The 23904-nt window shown below is 40.1% G+C and overlaps 1 protein-coding gene across 5 annotated transcripts in view; it reads left to right on the top strand.

Moving 5' to 3' along the window:
- The window catches only part of focad (focadhesin), a 205036-nt gene that overhangs the window by 65006 nt on the left and 116126 nt on the right, over window positions 1-23904 (top strand). For 4 of the 5 annotated variants that reach the window (XM_087994575.1, XM_043718998.2, XM_087994578.1 and 1 more), the window contains 8 exons: window positions 2409-2513; window positions 2720-2821; window positions 3575-3705; window positions 7117-7243; window positions 8174-8308; window positions 13752-13802; window positions 14442-14525; window positions 20698-20842. In XM_087994575.1, coding sequence (XP_087850701.1) covers window positions 2409-2513; window positions 2720-2821; window positions 3575-3705; window positions 7117-7243; window positions 8174-8308; window positions 13752-13802; window positions 14442-14525; window positions 20698-20842 — 880 coding nt within the window. The remainder of the gene's footprint in view (window positions 1-2408; window positions 2514-2719; window positions 2822-3574; window positions 3706-7116; window positions 7244-8173; window positions 8309-13751; window positions 13803-14441; window positions 14526-20697; window positions 20843-23904) is intronic. The other variant, XM_087994579.1, reaches the window with a different exon arrangement.

Here is a 23904-nt window from a genome sequence, read left to right as displayed (position 1 = left end):
TTGTGCTGTTTTCTATAGCGGTTTTCTGTAGCAGTTTTCCATCGTGCTGTTTTCTATAGCGGGTTCCATAGTGTGGTTTTCTATAGTGGTTTTCCATTGTGCTGTTTTCTATAGCGGTTTTCCATAGTGTGGTTTTCTGTAGGGGTTTTCCATAGGGCTGTTTTCTATAGCGGTTTTCCATCGTGCGGTTTTCTGTAGGGGTTTTCCATAGTGCAGTTTTCTATAGCGGTTTTCCATCGTGCAGTTTTCTGTCGGGGTTTTCCATAGTGCAGTTTTCTATAGCGGTTTTCCATAGTGCGGTTTTCTATAGCAGTTTTTCATAGTGCTGTTTTCTATAGCGGTTTTCTGTAGCAGTTTTCCATCGTGCTGTTTTCTATAGCGGGTTCCATAGTGCGGTTTTCTATAGTGGTTTTCCATTGTGCTGTTTTCTATAGCGGTTTTCCATAGTGTGGTTTTCTGTAGGGGTTTTCCATCGTGCGGTTTTCTGTAGGGGTTTTCCATAGTGCAGTTTTCTATAGCGGTTTTCCATCGTGCGGTTTTCTGTCGGGGTTTTCCATAGTGCGGTTTTCTATAGCGGTTTTCCATAGTGCGGTTTTCTATAGCGGTTTTCCATAGTGCGGTTTTCTGTAGGGGTTTTCCATCGTGCTGTTTTCTATAGCGGTTTTCCATAGTGCGGTTTTCCATCGTGCGGTTTTCTGTAGGGGTTTTCCATAGTGCGGTTTTCTATAGCGGTTTTCCATCGTGCGGTTTTCTGTAGTGGTTTTCCATAGTGCTGTTTTCTATAACGGGTTCCATAGTGCGGTTTTCTGTAGTGGTTTTCCATAGTGCAGTTTTCTATAGCGGTTTTCCATAGTGTGGTTTTCTGTGGGGGTTTTCCATAGAGTTGTTTTCTATAGCGGTTTTCTGTAGTGGTTTTCCATCGTGCGGTTTTCTGTAGCGGTTTTTCATAGTGCAGTTTTCTATAGCGGGTTCCATAGTGCGGTTTTCTGTAGGGGTTTTCCATTGTGCTGTTTTCTGTAGCAGTTTTATCTAGTGGTTTTCCAAAGTGCAGTTTTCTATAGCGGGTTCCATAGTGCGGTTTTCTGTAGTGGTTTTCCATAAGTGTTGTTTTCTATAGCGGTTTTCCATAGTGCGGTTTTCTGTAGGGGTTTTCCACAGTGCTGTTTTCTATAGTGGTTTTCCATAGTGTGGTTTTCTGTGGGGGTTTTCCATAGAGTTGTTTTCTATAGCGGTTTTCTGTAGTGGTTTTCCATCGTGCGGTTTTCTGTAGCGGTTTTTCATAGTGCAGTTTTCTATAGCGGGTTCCATAGTGCAGTTTTCTGTAGGGGTTTTCCATTGTGCTGTTTTCTATAGCAGTTTTATCTAGTGGTTTTCCAAAGTGCAGTTTTCTATAGCGGGTTCCATAGTGCGGTTTTCTGTAGTGGTTTTCCATAAGTGTTGTTTTCTATAGCGGTTTTCCATAGTGCGGTTTTCTGTAGGGGTTTTCCACAGTGCTGTTTTCTATAGTGGTTTTCCATAGTGCGGTTTTCCAGAGTGTGATTTTCTGTAGGGGTTGTCCATAGTGCTGTTTTCCATAGCGGTTTTCCATCGTGAGTTTTTCCATAGCGGTTTTCCATCGTGCGGTTTTCTATAGCAGTTTTCTGTAGTGGTTTTCCATAGTGCTGTTTTCTATGGCGGTTTTATCTAGTGGTTTTCCAAAGTGCAGTTTTCTATAGCGGGTTCCATAGTGCGGTTTTCTGTAGTGGTTTTCCATAAGTGCTGTTTTCTATAGCAGTTTCCCATCGTGCTGTTTTCCATAGCGGTTTTCCATCGTGCTGTTTTCTATAACGGTTTTCTATCATGTGGTTTTCTATGGTAGCTTTCCATCGTGCGGTTTTCTATAGCAGGTTTCCATTGTGCGATTTTCTATAGCAGTTTTCCATCATGCGGTTTTCTATAGCAGTTTTCCGTCGTGCAGTTTTCTATAGCAGTTTTCCATAGTGCGGTTTTCTATTGCGGTATTCCATAGTGCAGTTTTCTATAGCGATTTTCCATCGTGTAGTTTTCTATAGCAGTTTTCCATCGTGTGGTTTTCTATGGCAGTTTTCCATAGTGCAGTTTTCTATAGCGGGTTCCATAGTGCGGTTTTCTGTAGCGGTTTTCCATCGTGCTGTTTTCTATGGCAGTTTTCCATCGTGCGGTTTTCTATAGCGGTATTCCATCATGTGGTTTTCTCTAGCAGTTTTCCATCGTGCGGTTTTCTGTAGCAGTTTTCCATCGTGCAGTTTTCTATGGCAGTTTTCCATCGTGTGGTTTTCAGCAGCGCGAGGTTGCAGAGGAACATAACTGTCATGTTATAGCAGAGCAATGTGTAATTTCTTTTCAGTTGTTACAGTAATTCAGTTCCTTCCATTCCTTATTTTTTGTAGGTACCACATCTCATTTCTGTTCTGATGTTTAAGTTGGGAAGACCGCTGGAACCAACCCTGTATCATGCTATTCTTTATACGCTTCCTGCACTGGGCACACACAAGGTTTGTTTCAAGAAATACTAGTAATCTCATTGAATGACACTTGATTGCTGATAGCATTACTACTTGAAAACCTAAGTTAATGTAAAGCTCCCAGATGGAGTGAAATGTATTGATTGAAAACTGCATCCTTTTTCACAACTATTTCAACGTTAGTGATGTCTTGAACAGAGCTGTCTTCTAACTCAGTCCTTACCTTCTGATATTAGGTTTGTGTAGCTCAGATAATTCGTGCTTTACAAATGCTGTGGAAAACAACACGTCTTAAAGCTGTGTCTCTGCGTCTGATGACAATTCTATGGGAAAATCAGGTGAGGAAACTTTGTATTTGGATGTAACATTGTTCATCAGTTCGATCATTTTGAGTGTTAGTCACGGTTTGTTCTGTTAGTGTGGGGTTTGAGTGACAGTGCGCAGGAGACGTCAAAGTAAAGGCTGACCATTTAGAAAATAGAAGTCCATGACTACTTGTTCTAATTGGACAATGAGCAGAATTGAATGTGTGATTTAAGTGATCTTTTATGCTGTTTGACTTGACCATTCAGTTGCATGAATTATTCTGAATGGGTGCATATAATATCCACTGTGCCAGTCAAGTAAAACCTTCTTGAAATTCAGTTTTCTTGCATTAAAGTGTGGATTTTTTCACTCTTTAATGACCCCAAACTAGTTCTTACAGCACGCTAATGTGTTGTCCACTGATTTGGTGCATTTTTATTGTTCTGTGAGAATATGATAGCGAAGTGACTGTACAGCTATTCATGTACACTGTTCTCCTGAGCTACAGGATACAGAAACCATGATGTTCTATCACCATTGGGAAATTCTAATGTGTGACTGGTATCTTATGAACTTAATTTGTTATGTTATTTTCCAACACGCTATCAAAATATAGTTTTGTACTTGATATTTGGGGGAATAATGTTTTCTCTGTTGTTATTTTATGCATTGATGGTGTTTGTTTTTAAAGTTTGATGGTATTATCGATTTCTAAATGATACTTTGTTCTTAATTATTTACTTTGAACCCTTCTGATGTACAATTTCATTTTGTTCATTTCTTAGGATCGTGTTTATCCAGAACTGCAAAAGTTCATGGCATTAGTTGATGTGTCCTCAGTATCATGTGTTAAAGAGGACCATTGGGAACAGATGATAGCCAAAGCAGCGACAATCAGGGACATCTGCAGGAAGAGGTGAGAATATCACTTTTAAAGAAAGAGATTTTGTATGTTGCTGAAAACAGAGATGTATTACCAAAGCTTTTCATCCTTCACTTCTGAGGACAAATGGAAGAATGCCCAGATTTTATTGATCAAAATTGCAGTTGGTTAGATTACAGTTATAATATGTAATTAGGAAAATAAATAGAATGTTGTTTGGAGGGGAATTGGTTGCAAAAGTAAGGGACGTTCTTATTCAGTTATATAGGGCATTGATGGCACCATGTCTGGTCTCCCATTTAAGAAAGGATGGAAATATGTTGGAAACAGTTCAGAAAAGATCTATGGGACTTGAATGTAGAGAGGTTGGTTGTTTGATGAGAAAACGTTGCATCTGCTAGACATTCGGGGATAAGAGGTAACTCAACTGAAGCATACAAAAATCTGAGGGGATTTGACGGGGTGTATGTGGAAAGTTTCCTCTTGTATGTAGATCTAGAATTCTGCTAAAAATAAGGGGTGGCGCATTTTTGACTGCGAGAGCGATAATTGTTTTGAGAGCTTTGAGTCGTAGAAGTTTACAACATGGAAGCAGGCCCTTTGGACTTACTTGCCCAGTTTTCATGATTAAAACTAGTCCCATATGCCTAGGTTTGATCCATAACCCTCCATACCTAACCCATCCACGTACCTGTCTAAATGTTTCTTAAATGAGGAAATTGTACTCACTTGTACCACTACCCCCGACCTCCTGTTTCAGACACTCACCACCGTCTGTGTGAAAAAATTGCCCTTCTGGACCATTTTGTATCTCTCCCCTCGCACCTTAAACCTCTGATCTCTAGTTTTGGAATACCCTACAATGGGCAAAAGCTGTTGGCTAATCTACCTTAACTATGCCTCACATGATTTTGTAAGGTTACCCCTCAGTCTTCTATGCTCCAGAGATAACTATCCCAGCCTATCCAACCTCTCCTTATAACTCAAACCTTCCAATCCAGGTATCAAACTAGTAAACGAGGAGAAAGTAAAGACTTGCGATGCTGGCACTCTCGAATCAAACTAGTAAACTTTTTCTGCACTTTCTAGTTTAACAATATTCTTTCTAGGGTCTTTATAACTCTCTTCCTCGAAAGGAGGTGGAAGCACAGTTATTTTTTAAGGCAAAGGTATGGACATTCTTGATAGGGGGGGGGTGAGGGGTCTCGAGGTCAGCAGAAATGTGGAGTGATCCCATCTGCTTTGCTACCTTGGATGGAGTAGGCGAAAGGGACTCAATAGTTCTCTTCATGTTCCTACTCCTAACCTGTATGTTTGTAAAACAAACTATACTTTGTCAGGAGAAAAGAATTCTGATTGGCCGGCGAGTCAAAGCTGATTGGCCAAGATGTTGCCATGTAGGAAGCAAGGGGAACTATAGACTCCCCATGCTTCCGGGTAATTTCAGAGCTGCGCAATTCTTGGACTTTTGATCTTGTTTGCAGAGAGTGGATCCCTGCTTAACAATATCAGTTGCTTCTTGCAAGTGACAGTGGAGTCAAATTTTGCTCTTGAATGAACATCTTAAATTGGTTGTTAATGTCGCTATTAGCATACTGAGGTTTATTCAGCAAGTGCAGACTAATTGTGAGATCACATGTAAACGTAGATACTGTATTTTCTTTTGGATTTTGGACATGCAGGAAACTTTAAGTTTGTATAATCTCTCCAAAATGGAAGTTTTCCAAAAGTAAAAAGTTTGCCTTGGGACAGAGCTTCAATTTTGGATGCCCCATGTCCCACATGAAACGAGAAGAGGTATTTGCTGAGATTGAACCTCTTTTTCTCTCAGTTGTCCCACCTCAAACCACCATTGAAGACAGAACCCCTGGAACCTGTCTTGTGGATCATCATAGAATCCCTACAGTGTAGAAACAGGCTATTTGGCCCAACAAGTCCACACTGACCGTCCAAAGAGTATCCCACCCAGACGCATTCCACGAACCTATTACTTTACATTTCCACCGTCTAATGCACCGAACCTACACGTCCCTGAACACTATGGGCGACTTAGCATGGTCAATTTACCCTATAATTCACATTTTTGGATTGTGAGACGAAACCGGAGCACCCAGAGGAAACCCATGTAGACACGGGGAGAATGTGCAAACTCCACACAATCAGTCGCCTGAGGCTGAAATCAAACCCCGGGTCCCTGGCGCTGTGCGGCAGCAGTGCTAACCACTGAACCACCTTGTCACCCTAGCATGGATCTAGCAGGTATTATGGAATACCTCATAGCTTGCCTCACAAAGTCTGGTGGCATTGACTCTAGGTCCTGTCCCCATCAGACGCATGCATTTATAAATTTTTGTAAAGATACCAGTGAGTCCTTCTAATTAAGTGCAATTATGTCAACATAATGCACATCATTGTTTGTGAGGGTTTCAAATTCATGTCTGTTGGATCTTACTTTAAGCATGTTCTCTGAGCTTTGCTGAAAAGAAAGCTGCAAAAATATTTGTTGGACTTGTGTGAGCATTCTCTGCTGCCTTATCATTTCTGGACTCATCCTCTTTATTAACTGTGGGATCATGTGCATATTGACCATCTCTGACAAACAAAGGTCACATCCCAGCACACTTAATTGTATCAGTGACTTGTAGAGTATAAGTTAATCAAATAATTCACTGAATTACACCAGCCAATTCTGAGATTTTTCGACGATGTACCCCTTCACTTTCACTGCTGGTGCGTATGACTACCATGTTGGTAGCAGCTCATTATCTGTCAATATTGCAAGCTTATTTACAAATATGCCACTGACATGTATTCTGAGTTGATATATCATGACGTTCTAGATGTTTTGTCATTTTCTGACTCTGTATTCACTTAACTTGTGAAGTTAGCAATTAACAGACACAATCAGTTTTAATGGCCCCATGTATGTCTCTGTTGATGGTGTAGCAATTGGGTCCTTTCCAAGTTCAGTGCACATTCATGTTTTCTCCAAGAACCCACACATCTTTGATGCAGTGAGCCCTAACCTCCCACCCCATGCTTATTTGCAATGTATAGATGAAACATTTGCAATCTTCATGTCTGTGATCCTGTGTAAAGGTACCCTCATTAACGTGCTCCATCCTGTGCTCCTATTTCATTTTGAGATGGCTAATGTGCTTCCTTTCCTTAATGTGAAAATGAACAAATCAGTTAATGGTTTCTCTACTATTGCCTACTGCAAGCCCCCCATCAATGTAGTTGGAATTAATATAAATCTGCAGACTATAAGACTGGCCTCATAAGACATCTTGTAAATGACACCTTAGCCATCTGCTCCCCTTATAAGCTTGACACAGAAGTACAGCTATCCTGTGAGATAAGAGCTATCCTGATTAGATCTTTGTTGGTGTGTCGCACTCAAACCTGCAAACCTACGTTCCCTTTTCATATTTTCATTTGTAGGTCTTACCAGCATGGAGCTGATATGTTGGCAGCAATCTCCAAGGTACTGAGTGAATGTACAAGACCTGACCAGGTCACCCCCGCCGTTCTTGTCCTTCAGGGACTGCATGCATTATGTCAAGCTGAGGTACGTTTGGCTAAATTGGTTCATGTTGGAGATTGCGGAGTGCAGCTGGATATTTGCTTGATATTTTATTCTGTTTTACACTTGCATAAGAGGTACAGAGCACATGACATTAATCTTGAAATTAGGGTTAATTTTAACTTTAAATGTAAGACCTAAATCAATTATAATTATAGCGCGAGTTTTAAGAGTCCTTCAAAGGTTTGCTCATCTCGATACATTATAGGCTCATTCCAGCTATTAATATGTTTTCACAATTTACATGTAAATTTTGCAAAACTTATTAATTTTATGATAACAAGCACAAAAGAAATAATATTTAATAAAAGCATTGGTTTTCAATCAATCCATGTTGGGATACCAATTCATGACACTGGCTGACAGCCATGGGGAATGCGGAGTTATGGGGATAGGGAAGAGGGGTGGCTATGGTGGGATGCTGTCCAATGTGGACTTGATGGGCTGAATAGCCTGCTTCCACACTGTAAGGATTCTATGAACGAATGAAAGCTCTAAATAACATAGACAACTGATGCACAAAGGCCTGTTACGTCCAGGGAATGAATGTTGCAGAGGGCAGTATCGTCAAGCTTAGTGAGTCTGGTTGCTGCTGCCCCCATCCAGGCAATTGCAGAGTATTTTATCACACACTCCTGACTTGCGCCTTGTAGACGGTGGGCAGGCTTTGGGGATCAAGGAGGCAAGTTCCTCACTGCAGACTTCCTAGCAGAAGTCTGACCCGGTCTTGTACCACATTTTAGATTTACGTTCCTCAGCCAATTCTCATGTGCACATCAATTATCCTCTGAAATTTTGAAAGGGAAATGCTTTCTCTAAAATAATTTTTAAAAAACACTTTGGGGAATGTGAAGTGTTTAGAAATGAGCAAAAGTGTATTGAAGTGTGGACTGTGAATGTCTTGCTCCCCTTTAGGTGGTGGATATTCGTTCCACATGGTACGCTTTGTCCCCAAAGCTCAGCTCTGACACACGACCTCTGGTTGTCAAGGCCCTGACTGAACTATTTGCTCTCGTTCCTTTGCTCGCTGTGAAGTCTCCCGAATATGAGGTAAGGAGTGTTAATTGCTGAAGAAGGCAATCCGAGGTGTAAACAGAAATGGATTAAAAGAAAGGAATGCCTCCTCAAAATAAATCGCAACTCTCGCACTTTCAAAGTCGTGAAAAGCAAATTTACCATTGAAAGGCAAAGAATGTGCAGCAGTTTTCTGGATAGAGTAGTGGAAGCAAAAACCCAGTTTAATGTTAGGATGCTGTGCTGAGATCATTGTAGTTTCTGAATGAAAAGATTTCCTCTCTTTTGACATATATCCATTCAAAATCATAAAGATGAGATCCATATCAGTTTTTTTTGAAGATTGTTGTCAGAATTGCTGAGACCTTCATGCTAAAACTACATTTCCACACTCCACTTTTAAACTGAATATCAGATGTACCAGTCAGGTAAAAGCTGGATGAATTTCCAGCCAGGAACAGCAATGAGCTTGCTTTGGAATGCATGTCTAATGCCGAATTCTGGAGGTGTACCTGATTGGCACGAGGGAAAGGAATTGAGGTAAAGTTTAACTCAACCTTTTTACTCCAGGCTTAATGGATGGAATAACGCCCATGACAGAGTGGTTTATAAACGGACAATGGAAACAGCAGGTCTAAGCTTGTTTTCCCGAGTTTGACGCTATTCTTGAAGCCAACACACAATGTGGTGATCCAGACTGCACATAGTACTTTGGTTTGTGGAGATTTTTCTCATGTTGTGTCACCTCTTGCAAGCTTGTCAGCTCATTTGGCACTGAAATTTTCATCCATCCACTTGTTATCTCGAGACTATGTTGGTGTAATCCTGGCATCTGTGCCACCCTCCAATAAGATAAGATCATTGTAACCTCTGCTGCCCATATCCTTCCTTACTGTAAGCCCTGTTTACTTATCACTCTTGAGTTAATTGTATGTCAGTTGACTTTAATTATTTGCAGGCAGAGGCATTAATTTAATTTTGACTGAGCATAATAACGGGGTCAGTTAGCTCAGTTGGCTGGACAGTTGGTTCACAATGCAGTGGTCACCAGTGGTGCATGTTCGGTTTCTTAAGTGACTGAGGTCACATTGAAGGTCTTATCTTCTCATCTTCACCTGAGGCATGGTGATCCTTGGGTTAAACTCACCAGCAGTCATCTCTCTAATGAAAGAACGGCTCTACGGTCCTGTGGGACTATGATGACTTTACCTTGCTTTACCTGCTGTTGTAAACTTGTGTATGAGCGATATCAAGAGAAACTCTTCTCCCTCCTGCCATCTGGCAGAAGATACCAGAGCATTCGGTCTCTCACTGCCGGACTGTGCAACAGTTTCTTGCCCCCAGCCATCAGGCTCCTTAACACGATAGGATCAGACCCTTTTCCATCTGAAATTCTTTGCATAACTTCAAATTGCTGCTATTAATTATCATTCTTTGGAGAGAAGGAGGAAGAGAGGAGACCTGATCGAGGTGTACAAAATCATGAGAGGAATAAATAGAGTCAATAGCCAGAGACTTTTCCCCAGGGAAGGATTGACTGGTACGAGAAATCATAGTTTGAAGATATTAGGAGGAAGGTATAAAGGAGACATCAGAGGTAGGTTCTTTATGCAGAGAGTTGTGAATGCGTGGAATGCGTTGCCAGCGGTGATGGTGCAAGTCATTGGGGACATTTAAGCGACCGCTGGACATGTACATGGGTAGCAGTGAGTTGAGGGGTGCGTAGGTTAAGTTACTATATTTTACATTAGGATTAAACCTCGGCACAACATCGTGGGCCAAAGGGCCTGTTCTGTGCTGTACTTTTCTATGTTCTATGTACACAATAATTTGCGTATTTTGCACTTCTTATGCACTTTATGCTGCCCTGTGTATGATCATGTAGTTTGTGCTGTCCCTGTAGCACCTCAGTCCTAGAGGAACACTGTTTCATTTTTTTGCCATATCAGTTGTATATAGTAGAAATGACAAATAAAATCTACTCTCTCTGCTGTACTCTACATTAAAAGCTAAACTGTGGATACCTCTGAAGAAGCGTCACGGCCACGAAATATTGACACTGCTTTCTACCCACAGATGCTGTCAGACCTGCTGAGTTCCTCCAGCAATTTCTCTTTTTGTTTCGAACAGTTAAATAAATGGTAGGGTGTGGTTGAGTTGTGAACTGTACGTGTTGGAGGATTTACTGTGCAAATAAGCCAAAAGCTCAGAAAGGATCGGCTCCAATATCATCTTTCATTATCTTTCCGAGATTGATATGGAGATGCTGGTGTTGGACTGGGGTGTATAAAGTTAAAAAATCACACAACACCAGGTTATAGTCCAACAGGTTTAATTGGAAGCGTAAGCTTTTGGAGTGCTGCTCCTTCACCATCTTATGAAGGAGCAGCGCTCGGAAAGCTAGTGCTTCCAATTAAACCTATTGGACAATAACCTGGTATTGTGTGATTTTTAACTTCCTGAGATTGAACATTATTTTCTTGCTAACCTGTGTGGCTCCTGCTTATGTAAAACTTTAACTTGAAAATTTTCATCTTTGTTTTCAAATCCCTCGAAGGTCATGCCCTTGCTATCTCTGTAACATCCTCCGGTCTCTCAACCCCCTGAGAAATCTGTGCTCATTTAATTCTACCCTCTTGAGCATTTCCAATTTGGATTGCTGTATAATAATGGTGGAGCTGTCAGCTGCCAACGCCCTGAACTCTGGAATTCCTTGTTTGAACCCTTCTATCTCATTATCAGTTTCTTTTGCATTAAGGCTGTCCTTAAAGCCAACCCCTCTGAGTTTTGGCCACCTGCTGTAACATTGCCATATATGACTCAGTGTCTATAATGTTCTTGTGAGTGGTCTTTGAATATTTTCTTTCAGTAAAGGCAATATATAAAGATAATTTATGTTTTAAATTTCAAAATAGATATGAATTTTAAACGTATTAGCTGTTATTTCCGAGTCCAGATTGCTGCAGTATGCACAGGAGACCTCCATTTCACAAGTGACTGCAGTAAAATATTGTGACCTCTCTCCATATTACTGTCAAAGATCAAATTGACTACAAATTAATCTCTTAACGTGTGAATACAGTCATTACCTAACGTATGTTTTAAGGGCATTCTGTTTTAAGAAATATTTAAATGAAGCTTTTACTACGAAAGATCCGGACGAGATTCCCCAGTTTTTTTACGTTCCAGATGGGATACCTCAAACCATTAAGCTGATGGCTCAGGGAGTCTATGGGTTCCTTTTCTTGGTTGGTTGCAACAAGGTTAATTTAACAAGAATCCTTTTCCTAGTGGATGCCTTTTTCCCAGACCACATGGACTTGCCATTTAAAAGGAGCTAAATTAGCCAGGATTTCTCAGATTAACAAAAGGAGTGAGATTAATAATTACTGCATGCGAGAAGAAAGATTGACGAAAAGACACAGGCAGACATTAGAAATAGGTGATGTGTTTGAAAAGATGCGTTTTAAAAAATAAACAGATCTGTGGATCAGTCTCTGAATTGTTTGTGAAAAACAAATCCTTGAACATTGCAGCGACTGCAGTCGAGGTTTCTGGAAGTTGAGTAGTGAGCTTTCTGATCCTTTGCTTTGCAGACTTTCTGAGATTCTCAAGTTCTCATTCCCTGGGAGGGTTGCGCTTCGGCAGGTCGGTGTGGACTTGTTGGGCCGAAGGGCCTGTTTCCACACTAAGTAATCTAATCTAATTTTTTCACAGTGATTGGATTCCAGCCTTCAGAATGCAATGGCGTGCATTTGCACTCCTGTATTCGTTTTGCTGGCTGCTGGTGAGTTGGCTTCTATCACTCAGAGTGAGAGGGTTTTTACTTGCAGTGTAGAGGAGGTACTTCTTCACCCCTGACCCTTGAACCCATGCTAGTATGTGTGTTGCTGGAAAAGCTTCCTGAAGAAGGGCTCATGCCCGAAACGTCGATTCTCCTGCTCCTTGGATGCTGCCTGACCTGCTGTGCTTTTCCAGTAATACATTTTCAGCTCTGATCTGCAGTCCTCACTTTCTCCCCATGCTAGTATACTAAAGAATGTTCCATCCCATGAGCACACACTATTTGAATTGAAACTGGCTTTTTATCTGTCCTTGTGTATTTTTCAAGGAAAAACACGAAATGTGTATGCAATTTGGGACATCCAATTTGGGTGGCTTTCTGTCTACCATCACTCCTTTCATTATTTTGATAGTTGCAAATGATCGCATTCTAACCTTTTGGAAGTTTCTTTGACAACTTATTACATCCCATCGGTCCCACGCAGAATTTCAGCCAACCTCTAGTTGTTTTGTCTCTGTTACAATTTTCTGAATTTTCTGAATAAAAGTGCATTTTGGAATTTACTGAATAAAACTGCCTGAAGTATTTTGGGGTTCAGAGCCATCTTTAAGGAGAGGCGAGAAAAACTTGGTTTGTTTTCTCTGGGAGTGGCAGAGGCTGAGGGGAGACCTGATTGGAGTCTGTAAAATTAAGAGACGTATAGAAAGAGTTGACGGTCAGAATCTTTTTCCCAGAGTTGCAATGTCTAAAAGTAGGGAGTGTGGATTTAAGGTGAGAGGGAGTAAGTTCAAAGGAGATGTGAGAGGCAAGGTTTTTACTCTGAGAGTGGTACGAGTATGGAACATGCTGCCATAGGTGGTGGTGGAGGCAGCTGCAATAGGGGTGTTTTGGGGACTTTTAGACAAGCACATGAATATGCAAGGAATGGAGGGATATGGACCGAGAACAGGCAGAAGGGGATTAGTTTAATTTGGCGTCTGTTTGGCACAACATCGTGGGCCGAAGGGTCCGTTCCTGTGTTGTGCTGTTCTATGTTCACTTCAAACCTTCTCGACCCTGGGGTTCCTGCTGTCTGGGTCTGAAGATGTTGACTTGAGCACAAGTAAGGTTCAAAGTTATGGAGCTCCCTCTGAAACCATGTACATGTTATTACTATCTGTGTGTAATGAAGGGCGTTACCGATCAGCTTAAATCACACAGGCATGTTCTTTGCAGTGCGGTGCTAAGATCAACTGCAAATTATAAGGGTTGTGTTACATCTTATGCCCGAAACGTCGATTCTCCTGTTCCTTGGATGCTGCCTGACCTGCTGCGCTTTTCCAGCAACACATTTTCAGCTCTGATCTCCAGCATCTGCAGTCCTCACTCTCTCCTTGGGAATAAGTATACCAATGTTGTAATATTTGCTTAGTAAAGTTTGGAAATGTAGTATTCCATTTAAGATCACCAAAGGAGTATTTAAAAGAGTAATAGATATGAACGAGTGCCTCCGATAAGTAGAAAGTTAACAGTAGTCTTAACAGATTTGTAAAGGATTGTACCGGTCTGCTTGCTTGTATCTTGAATGCTTTGTTGAAAATTTGTTTTGAAAGCCCATTGTTGGTTTGTTGTAAATTTAATCACAGCCTGTGTTTTTGGATTGATCTACAATTCTAGATTACAGTTATTTATGAGGGTACTTTGTTTTCCCCACAGAAATTCAGAGCGCAAGTTATAAGCATATTGTGGAGCCACACCCAGAGTAAGGTACAATTAACCCATACCCTGCTGATTGAATAAGAACTTGTTAGTTTAACAGATGGGACTTGCATATGTGTTAAACAGATTAACGCTTAGTCAGAATATTACACTCCATTAGATCCTCATTGATTCATCCATGATTAATTCAGAATTCTGCATTTGGCAACTAAATTCATAGCTGTTGCACATTATGGCATTCACTCCATGCCATTACACATTATTGGTCATCTTTTTTATGTTGATCAGTTGTTCATAACACAGCATAGAGTGGTTGACAAATTCTTGGTTTAGAATGTTCCAGAAGAAAATTAAAATCCTTCTGATCCAGAATGATATGTTGTATTGGAATTGGAGTACAAAACCATTGTCAAATTACTTGATTCTCAAACTGCAATGGTATAGCATAACCAGCACTTGACCGGAACAAATGATTGAAGCAATGCTTGCTGACAATTGTTATGAGAAGCAATTTTCTATTCAGAATTAGAATTTCTGTTACCTATTTTACAGCTTGGAATTTAAAATTGATGCAGTATGAAGGCATTTTTGATTTGATTCAAACATATACAGCGATCGGATTTTGACAATGAACTGTTATTTTCCAAATTGTATGCAAATGGCCGTTCCTGTTATTCCTTGTTGTAGAACTCACTTATTGCCAGCTCTGCATACAAGGCCCTTTCGGCATTCAAGTCTGAGGAGTATACAGTTCTTCACCTGCCAGAACAGGTCAGGGTCTAATTTATTTGTCATATTTCTCTTCGTTTGGAGTTTTCAGATCATTTATCTTTACAAGTTACGTGCTATTAATATTTGAACTCCGTGTTGGTCAGGATCTTGTGCTCATCAGCAAAGAACCGACACTCACCACTGACTTCGGAGGAAACTGCCCACGACTTCCCCATTACAAAAACAATTTCATTCTGCTAACGCCTGTAACGGATCGCTGGCTAGAATAGAGATTTTCAGTGAATTTGGAAATATATTGTTCTGACCTGATTTTAACAAGTAATTTTTTTTTTCAAGAAAGGCTAACATTTAAAATTGGAGAAAACCCAAAGGTCAGACTTGAGGTAAAACCATAAAGAAAGTTAAATATTTTGGTGCTGTATTTTGTAAGACTTTGAGGAAGTGCTCACTCTGCCCACGTTATCTAAATATTGACAATACCAGCTCACTGAAAGGGAAATAAAAGCTACGTGACGGTACTTTTTTGTTCAAAGTGCTTGTATTTAAAGCTTGAAACTAATACCTTTTGTACAAGATTTTTGGTTTATGGAAAAACTAGCCTCCTTGTAGAACCTATCAGCAACTCATCTTAATTAGAGAAAAGAACAGAATTGAGAAATTGAGAATGAAACAGCCTTTAATTTCCCATGTCTCGGCACTTTATGCTCTGCCATGATATACTAAGTTTAGAATAGACTCAAATATATCTATTGGATTATACCTGGTGTTGTGTGATTTTTAACTTTGTACACCCCAGTCCAACACTGGCACCTCCAAATCATGCCTGATTAATTATTGTGACACTCCTATGTGTCAGCAAGTTGCATTTGTCTCGTTGAAACATTTTACATGTCAGAAACATTCTTATCATTAATAAAATATTATAAAGGAACAAGACTTCACTGGCAGCACTGCTATTGTATTTTTTTTTAACCTTGCCCGTCCAAACAAAAGATACAGTGATTTATCATGAACCTGAGAGAAAGAGACAGAGAAAATTTTACTGTCTCAAGAAATCAAAAGAGATGTGAAGCTTGCCGCAAAGTGAAATGAAGGCAGATATCAGCCTTGATCTTATTGAATGCTCAAGTCAACTTGAGGGAGGGTTTGGTCTACTCCTTTATTTAATGTTCTTAAGCAACCTATTTTTGATGCAGTTCAAGTTAACTCGTGATCACATACCACAATTGTACAAAGTTGATCCCCTGAGCAATTCGATTAAATTGTCCCTAGAGGTCTTAATTCTGAAAATAACTCTGATTGTTCCCTAAACTGTGTGAGGGCGATAAGCAGGTGCTATGATTTACCGTATCAATGATCCAACAGATTTTCAGTTCAGCAGAAAGACAGCCTCATTATCCAACATTTGAATGTTAAAATAATGTTGCTTCTGCCCTAGTTTTTAGTTCTGGTTAAATTCTTTGGATAACATAGTTGTTATTTCTGAATTTAGTGACATTGCTCTTTTACTCAGCTAACAATTGGAAGTATTTCTGGGCATGGCTGAATTAGTACAAAGTAATTTTGTATTTCTGCATCTATGCTCTCTGTACATAATTTAAACCAATCTGATTGAACAGGATTGCAGAACATCAAACGTTGTTTGTTAGGATCGGCAATGATTCCCTTGATTTAATTGATAAATACAGTCCAAATTGATGTGTGCCAATTTCAAAACTAGATCCGGTTCCACTTTCTGTAGTCACTCCTGTGTTTTACTGGAGGATAGTTTCAGATAGCCAACAGGCATCAATGTCAGGCAATGTAATGTCTAATTCAAAAAATTGCACTTCCATCAAACCAGTAACCTAATCATTTTGCAATCAAAATCTTATCCCTAAATATGGAAAATTTCGGTGTGTGCCATTTTCCACATATTTTCCCTCAACACATATGTTTCTAATTCTGCCATTTTGCTTCATCGCTGATTAATATGAAATATAAAGACTTTGTGCAGGTTAGGCCTATTCTAAGTGATATTCCATGCATCATGATAAATCTCTAGCAAATTTGACGCTCAAAAATATCAATCTGTTCATTTCAAAATATGTGGCTATTTCAAAATATCTCCCCTGATTCAGTTGCATTTGGATCATGATGAGCAATCAACTGTTTGGTCTGGTTTTATTTGTAAATTGAGCCCCTTCTGTATTAAGGTAAAGTTATCTTAATTGTAATTCTTCATTGTAATGTAACACATGAATGTAACATTTGTACATTTGAAAATGTGTGGATTGTGAGGCAGGCAATGGCCGAGACGTATTATCAGTGGGCTGTTAATGCAGAGACCCAGGTAAGATTCTGGGGACCTGGGTTCAAATCCCGCCACGGCAGATGGTGGAATTTGAATTCAATAAAAATCTGGAGTTAGGAGTCTAATGATGACCACAAAACCATTGACGATTGCTTGGGATGGTTCACTAATGTCCTTGAGGGAAGGAAACTGCCATCCTTACCTGGTGTGGCCTACATGTGTTTTCAGACCCACAGCAATGTGTTTGACTGTTAATGTCCTTCTGGGTAATAAATGCTGACCTCGCCGGTGATACCCTCATCCTGTGAATGAATAAAAAAACATTGAATTTCTTTCTTTGTAAACTTAAAAAAAAAATGCATCTTCAGAATCCTGGGACACAAACTAGAAATAGCGAATTCAATTCTTAAGCCTGTTTTGTTTGTTGTTCAGTTGGATCTTAGCTAACCTGCCTGAGTGTTTGAGTCTGTAATTCTTAATACCCATGCATATACAAATGCATTGTGTGGCAGGGGAATAGTGATGGATGTAGTGTTACTATCTAACCAGTCAAGCAGTTGAAATTGCCAGTTATTGGTTCAGTTTTAACCGACTGGCTCAGTGGTTAGCACTGCTGCCTCACAGCACCAGTGACCTGGATTCGATTCCCACCTTGGGTGACTGTCTGTGTGGAGTTTGCGCATTCTCCCTGTGTTTGCTCCAGGTGCTCCGGTTTCCTCCCACAATCCAAAGATGTGCAGGTCAGGTGAATTGGCCAGGCTAAATTGCCCATAGTGTTGGGTGCATTAGTCAGGGTAAATATATGGGGTTGGGGTCTGGGTGGGTTACTCTTTGAAGGGTTGGTGTGGACCTGTTGGGCCAAAGGGTCTGTTTTCATACTATAGGGAATCTAATCTCACCAGCAGAAGAGCTTTGTATCTTTTAAGCTATTTTATAAGATTCACAAATTGCTTCTGGATGTTTTATTTTAAATAGAGATTTACTACACCAGAAGGTTCAGGTTGTATTTAATCTGTTTCACTGCTTGACATTATGCACTGAAGAGTACAGACCAAAAAATTCTTTGTTATACTCTCACATCTGCGTCATGAAGTTGTGGGTGGAAACCGCACTTTAGAGACTTGAGTACTGAAATCAAAGCTGACATCTCAGTGCAATCCTGAGGGAGCACTGCCAACGATGCTGCTGTAAGGATGAGGTGTTAAACTGTTTGCCCTTTCACCATGACGTAAAAGATCGTGTGGCACTCAGAATGAACCGGGGGATTTCTCCCGAGAGTCTCGGCTAATAATTATGCCTCAATCAACTTTACAAAAACAGGCTATCTGGTAATTGTCACATGATTGGTTTGTTGGAGCTTGCTGTTGTGCATGCTGAGTGCCACGTTTCTCACATTACAACAGCCACGACACTTCAGATGAACTTAATTGCTTGTCAAGTGCTTTAAGGTGTCCTGTGGTTCTTAAAGGTGCTGTATAAATGCCAGTATTTTTCTTCGTTGCCTTTTGTCTGTGCAGTACTTAAATTCAAGACTATATTTTAAATTTATTTTGCCTTCCAGAATTCTTACTTCTTTGATTATCCCTCTTAAATTTTCCCAGCACATCATCTTATTCTCTTATTCGTAGAACATGCTGTTTTTGAGTTGGTCTGTAGCAATTTGGTCACTGACTTTTCTTTTCATTCTTCCTCCCACGTTTCTTCTGTTTGTAACTAGAGGTGGAACTGCCAGAACTGTCATGATGTTCAGAGGCAATCACAAATAAAACTGGAATTCGACAACTCTGCCGAGCAGTTGCTCAGAATACCAATATGTTTTGTCGCCTTATAAATATTAAAGCTGAGGAAACCTCAGTAACTAGGAAATCAAATCCATAGTCCTTTTGAAGTCATACTTAAACAAAACTTTTGTCCTTTTGGAAACTGTTTGTTAAACAGATAATGTCCATGCTCCATTACAATGGTTTGTTAATGAATGAATGATGGGAGATGATGGATTGGCTTCTGACACCTTGACAGAGTTATCGTAATTCTTAAAAGCAGCAGCAGAAGAACTTGTTTCTGTACCATGTAGTTGAGAAGCAGGTTCTTTCAGAAGTAATCATTTTATTCAAGGGATGCAGACTATGGACTTCCATGTAAACTTTCAGGCTCATTAGCCAGAGCAACCAACTGGGAAAGGAACAAATAGGTAAAGACATCTCAGTGGGAGGCAATTGTATTTTTTTATTTGCGTGTGGAACTTGGGTGTCACTGGCTGTGCTAGCATTTATTGCTTATCCCTAGTGTTAATTGTATGGGTGATATTGTAAATAATCAACAATAAATGATTATTAGCTTGTGGTACAATCAGACTTTGCTGATCTCCTTATAGTCTAAATTGTTTCATGTGCATAAATACCAAAGGGAGCCCGAAAAAAAGGAACTGCTCTCAAAACAATACTTTGAATCTATCAATATATGAAAATGAGAATATTTGTCTTGTGGGCTCATCATGTTTTAAATCCTAGATTGTTAGCGTTACTGAGCTAATTAATCCAAAACATACATGACAAGGTAGAATAAAATGCAGCTTTGTCTTGGTAATAGGAGACGTATGAATGAGAGAGGCACCCAACATGAAACTATATTAACCAAACTTTGAGGTGTTTTTCAACCACCGTGTATGTAGCTCACTGTTTCCTGGAGATTGTCAGGCATATACTGATTAAGAGGGTTGGAAAGACCTGTGTATTTTGATTTGGTTTAAGCTACAGGGGTACAGTGAAAAGTGTGTAATGTCACCACACGTGATGCCATCTTGGGTATGAAGGTACTTAGGTACAAAATTTAGCTACAAAGAATAGCGCAGAGAAACAAAGTTAAAAGGAAGGTATTACCATTGTTCTTAGTATAAGTAGAAAAATAAAAAATAAAATTAAAACATAACTTCACAGTCCTCCGTGGTATTAAGTAGAAAAATAGAGAAATACAGGTAAAAGGTGAACTGGCTTTTCATACGTGCACTCCCAGCAAGTCCTCAGTCTCCTCCACTTTGGCCTGCTCTCTGGGAACTTTTGGGCTTCCTGCTCTCAATGCCGCAGATGCCCAGTACAGATGTTGATGGAGAAGAATTCAGAACAATAAACCTCATTATCAGAAAGCAATGATGTAGTGCATGTGCAGATTGAAATAATGGTTTCTTTCACCTCTTCAGGATGCTCCTCTACGGTACCCTTAAAGGCATTTGAGCACTGGGCTGAGGTATGACCGGAAGCTTTGGAGTTCTCTTTGCTGTGAAACAGAGTGCTTCATGGATCAGCGTAAACCCTTCTTTCACGGCTTCTGAGTCCGAGCAGCTCTCTTTTTATTTGACGATCTCACCATCTACCATGATTTTGATCTCTTCATTGAATGCATCTGAGCGAACCAGTTATAAAATTCACATGAGCTATCATTAGGAGGACTCATTTTGGGATAGATTCTACGCACATTAACAGTGTAGTGATTTGAACTCCAATGTTAGCTGAAAGTGCCCAGAAAAAAATCAGGCTTTTGCAGGTCCAGGAGTGATTTATGCCTTGCTTAGATTTGTAGCCTAATTGAAGCCAGGATTTGTAAGATCACACATCAATTTCAGAGAACCATATGGAAGCAGGCCAATCGAGTCTGGTCTGATCCTCCAAAGACCATCCCACCCAGACTCCTGGGCTCTTCAAATCTCATCTTTATACTAGATTTTTGTAAATTCAAGTCTCTATTTTTTTTCTGGGCCGATGGGAGCTAATGGTAGTTGAAGATGAACATGAATAATTATGTGGCCATTTTTGGCCAAGCTGCAATGTCGAAATCTGCTGATTTATATTTGTACATGACCAAATGATGGTTTGAGAATCAGTAAAAAGCTGTTGATGAATTAATGCTGGATTATCTGTCTAGGTAAGGCCAGAAAAAAAGCCTGATTATGACAATGATGAGATGGATATGAATGTGGATGAAGAAGAAGAAAAGGAAGAAGATCTTTCAGTCCCTGGAGCATCGTACATGAAGCTGCTTTTAATGACACCTCTGCCTGTGCTTTCTGGTATGTTCTAAGGTTTTAATTATCTTATCTCGATATTAAACCATAACATTGACCTGTAGTTGAAAAACAATATTTTTGAAAAACCAGTTAGCTTCAGATGTCTCAATTTTATTGATTATGCTTCACGAAATGCGACCAAACGATTGTGAGCTCTCCATGCCACAGTCTGCAGTAGGATTGTTGAATTTTCTCTGAAACATTGATAACAGTGTGTAGTATAATGGCTCAGTGGTTAGCACTGCTGCCTCGCGGCGCCAGGGACCCGGGTTCAGTTCCAGCCTCGAGCGACGTTTGTGCGGTTTGCACGTTCTCCCCGTGTCTGCGTGGGTTTCCTCTGGGTGTTCCGGTTCCTCCCACAGTCCAAAGATGTGCAAGTAAGGTGGATTGCCACATTCCTGATGAAGGGTTTTATGCACAAAACGTCGATTTGCCTGCTCCTCAGATGCTGCCTGACCTGCTGTGCTTTTCCAGCGCCACACTTTTCAACTAAAGTGCCCAGAGATGTGCAGGCTAGGTGGGTTAGCCATGGGAAATGTAGGGTTAACAGCCATAGGGTTGGGGTTGAATGTGGTTGAGTACTTTTCGGAAGGGTCAAATGGATGGGCTGAATGGCCTGTTTCCACACTGTAGGGATTCTATGATTCTATTCTATGAACAATGGTTAGAAAAACTAATTGTGAAATGTTTTCGGAAGACAGCAATTGTATGGACAAGTGGACGCCCTTGAAGAGGACTGAGGTTTGAAAGAGAACTTGCAATTCGGTAACCTGGATATCAACTTCCCACTGCCCTTTACGAAACTGTCTGCCACATTACCATCAGTCCAGACCACGAGGGCTCAGGGATGGGAAAAATAATGTGATGTCATGTCATTTCATTATTAATTAAAGTAGGAAATATGGGTTGGAGCAGTACTGAGGAACATCCAGGTCAATAGTCTATCCTCAAATCTAATAGAAGTTCTATATCAGTCTAACCAATGTCCTGCAATCTCCCCTTTGACCTTCCTACTGTGGTTTAGCTCAACCTGACCAATTGTCCTGATGTCCCCTGTCTTTCATCAAACGCTGAAGATGTGTTACAGAAGCAGGAAATGTTGGAAGTCCTCATCATCTCAGGTAGTATCGCTGAAGAGAGAGGCAGAGTTGGTAGCTCAGATTGATGATTTTTGGACTAGAATAGAAAGCTCGAGGTTTAGCCACTTCTAAGCAATAACAGAAACGGGGAATAATGAGGTTTTGAAAGGAGGAAGAGACGTGATCGATACTTTGAAGGAGAAGACAAAATGGTTAAGGGGCAAAAGAGGTGATAATGCAAGATAAATTAGGTTGGTAATCAGGCCAGTAAAGAAACAAAAGGTGAGCACATATGACTTCTTAGATGCATTGCTGCATTTCTTCATCTGTCCTTCCAGTGTTGTCTCCATGAAAATATTGTGAACCGAAAGCTAAGATGACATTGGAACAGATATTTGTCTAAGCACTGTGGTATTTCTATTCTAATTTCACCCAGGTTAATATGTCAGCATTAGATTGGAAACACCAGGCATACAAAGCAATGGACAACACGTGCCTCGTCTGGTTAATCAAAATAAACTGTACAGTGATTTCAAGAGAAGAGTTTTTGCTCTGAAGTTTAATAGACTAGTTTATTTTGGGATTATGTTCGGCACGGACTTATTGGACCAAACGGTCAATTTCCATGCTGTCTGACTCTGTGACTTGACTGATTATTCACTAAATTGACTCCAAATTGGAAAGATGTCTTGTGAGTAAAGATGTCTTGTGAGTTGATTCCATCATTAATTGTAAGTTAAACGAATTTATTTAAAGGCAAGTCAGCATTTACCTTAATTTGTAATGAGAGATGCTGATATTAAGAACAAGTTTAGACACAGATGCACCTAGTGGTGTATATTTTGTTCCATTTCCTGCCTATTGATCCTATAAACACAATTGTGAATTACTGTTTCTGGTGGCCACAGTATTACAGGTATCCAGAATGAAATGGTCATCATGAGGAGTGTGGTAGGATGGTGGACGAACTCAACTGCATCTTCTGCTCATGGCAAGAGATTGGATCCCAAATGTTTGTTGTTGATTTGAAATACCCTGGCTCAGGAGGACTTTTATTGTGCTGAAACAAGTTTTGTCACTTGCCACACCGCTAAACAGATTACATTTATATAGAACTTTTAGTAAAGAAAAATGTCCCAAAGCTCTCAGTATCTTTCTGTAGATTAGCCAATCCAGGCAATACAATTGTGTTGGTGTCTTTGGGGACTGAATTTGCAAGTTTGCATTGGGAGTTTGTTATTGCTGGAACAGCAAATTTTCTGGGCATTAATAGTGAAACTTTTGCTAATCTGCTGGTCAATAAATCTAGAAATAAAAGATAGCATTCCATACAATCTAAGTGTTGGATAGTCATGGCTCAAAGTGCTTCCTAAAATGATTATTTTCAAGAACAGTACCAGAAGGTATGAAAGGGATGCAAATCTTTCCTCAGTCTCTTCATTAGTCTTCACATCAAGACAAGTGGAATGTATATCTCAAGGTCTCCGAGGTAAAGGAGTTGAAGTCATGCCTCAGCTATACAGAACCCTGGTTATACCAAACGGCAAATTCCATGTTCAGTTTGGGAAATGATGTCTTGATTATGGCACGAGGAGAGTGCAGGTTGCCCAGAAAGGTATCAGGGCTCCAATGATTAAATTCCGGGGAGATGTTAGACAAATCTTGGTTAAGATCAAAGATTTTAAGATTTGAAGAGGAACCAATAGCATCATTCGTGAGAAGCTATTTCAGCTGGCTGAGGCATCCAGGATCAAATAGCACAATCTCAAAGTGAGTGTCGGCGCTTACAGGAGTGAAATTTAGAAATACTTCTACACACAGAGTGAAAAAAGTTTGTAATTCTCTCCTACAAGAGGCAGTTAGTGCTGGGTTAATTGTCAGATTTAAGTCTGAAAGCAATTCGTGCTACCTAATGTTATTAAGAGATATTGTCAAACTGGGTAAATAGAGTTGGTCACAAATCAACCCCAGCCTCACTAAATGGCA

Source organism: Chiloscyllium plagiosum, unplaced genomic scaffold, assembly GCF_037043375.1.
Source record: "Chiloscyllium plagiosum isolate Xiang-an unplaced genomic scaffold, Cpla_swu_hap1 HiC_scaffold_2, whole genome shotgun sequence".
NCBI lineage: Eukaryota > Metazoa > Chordata > Chondrichthyes > Orectolobiformes > Hemiscylliidae > Chiloscyllium > Chiloscyllium plagiosum.
The sequence above is the reverse complement of the archived record's forward strand: the minus strand, read 5'-3'. Positions and strand labels throughout refer to the sequence as shown.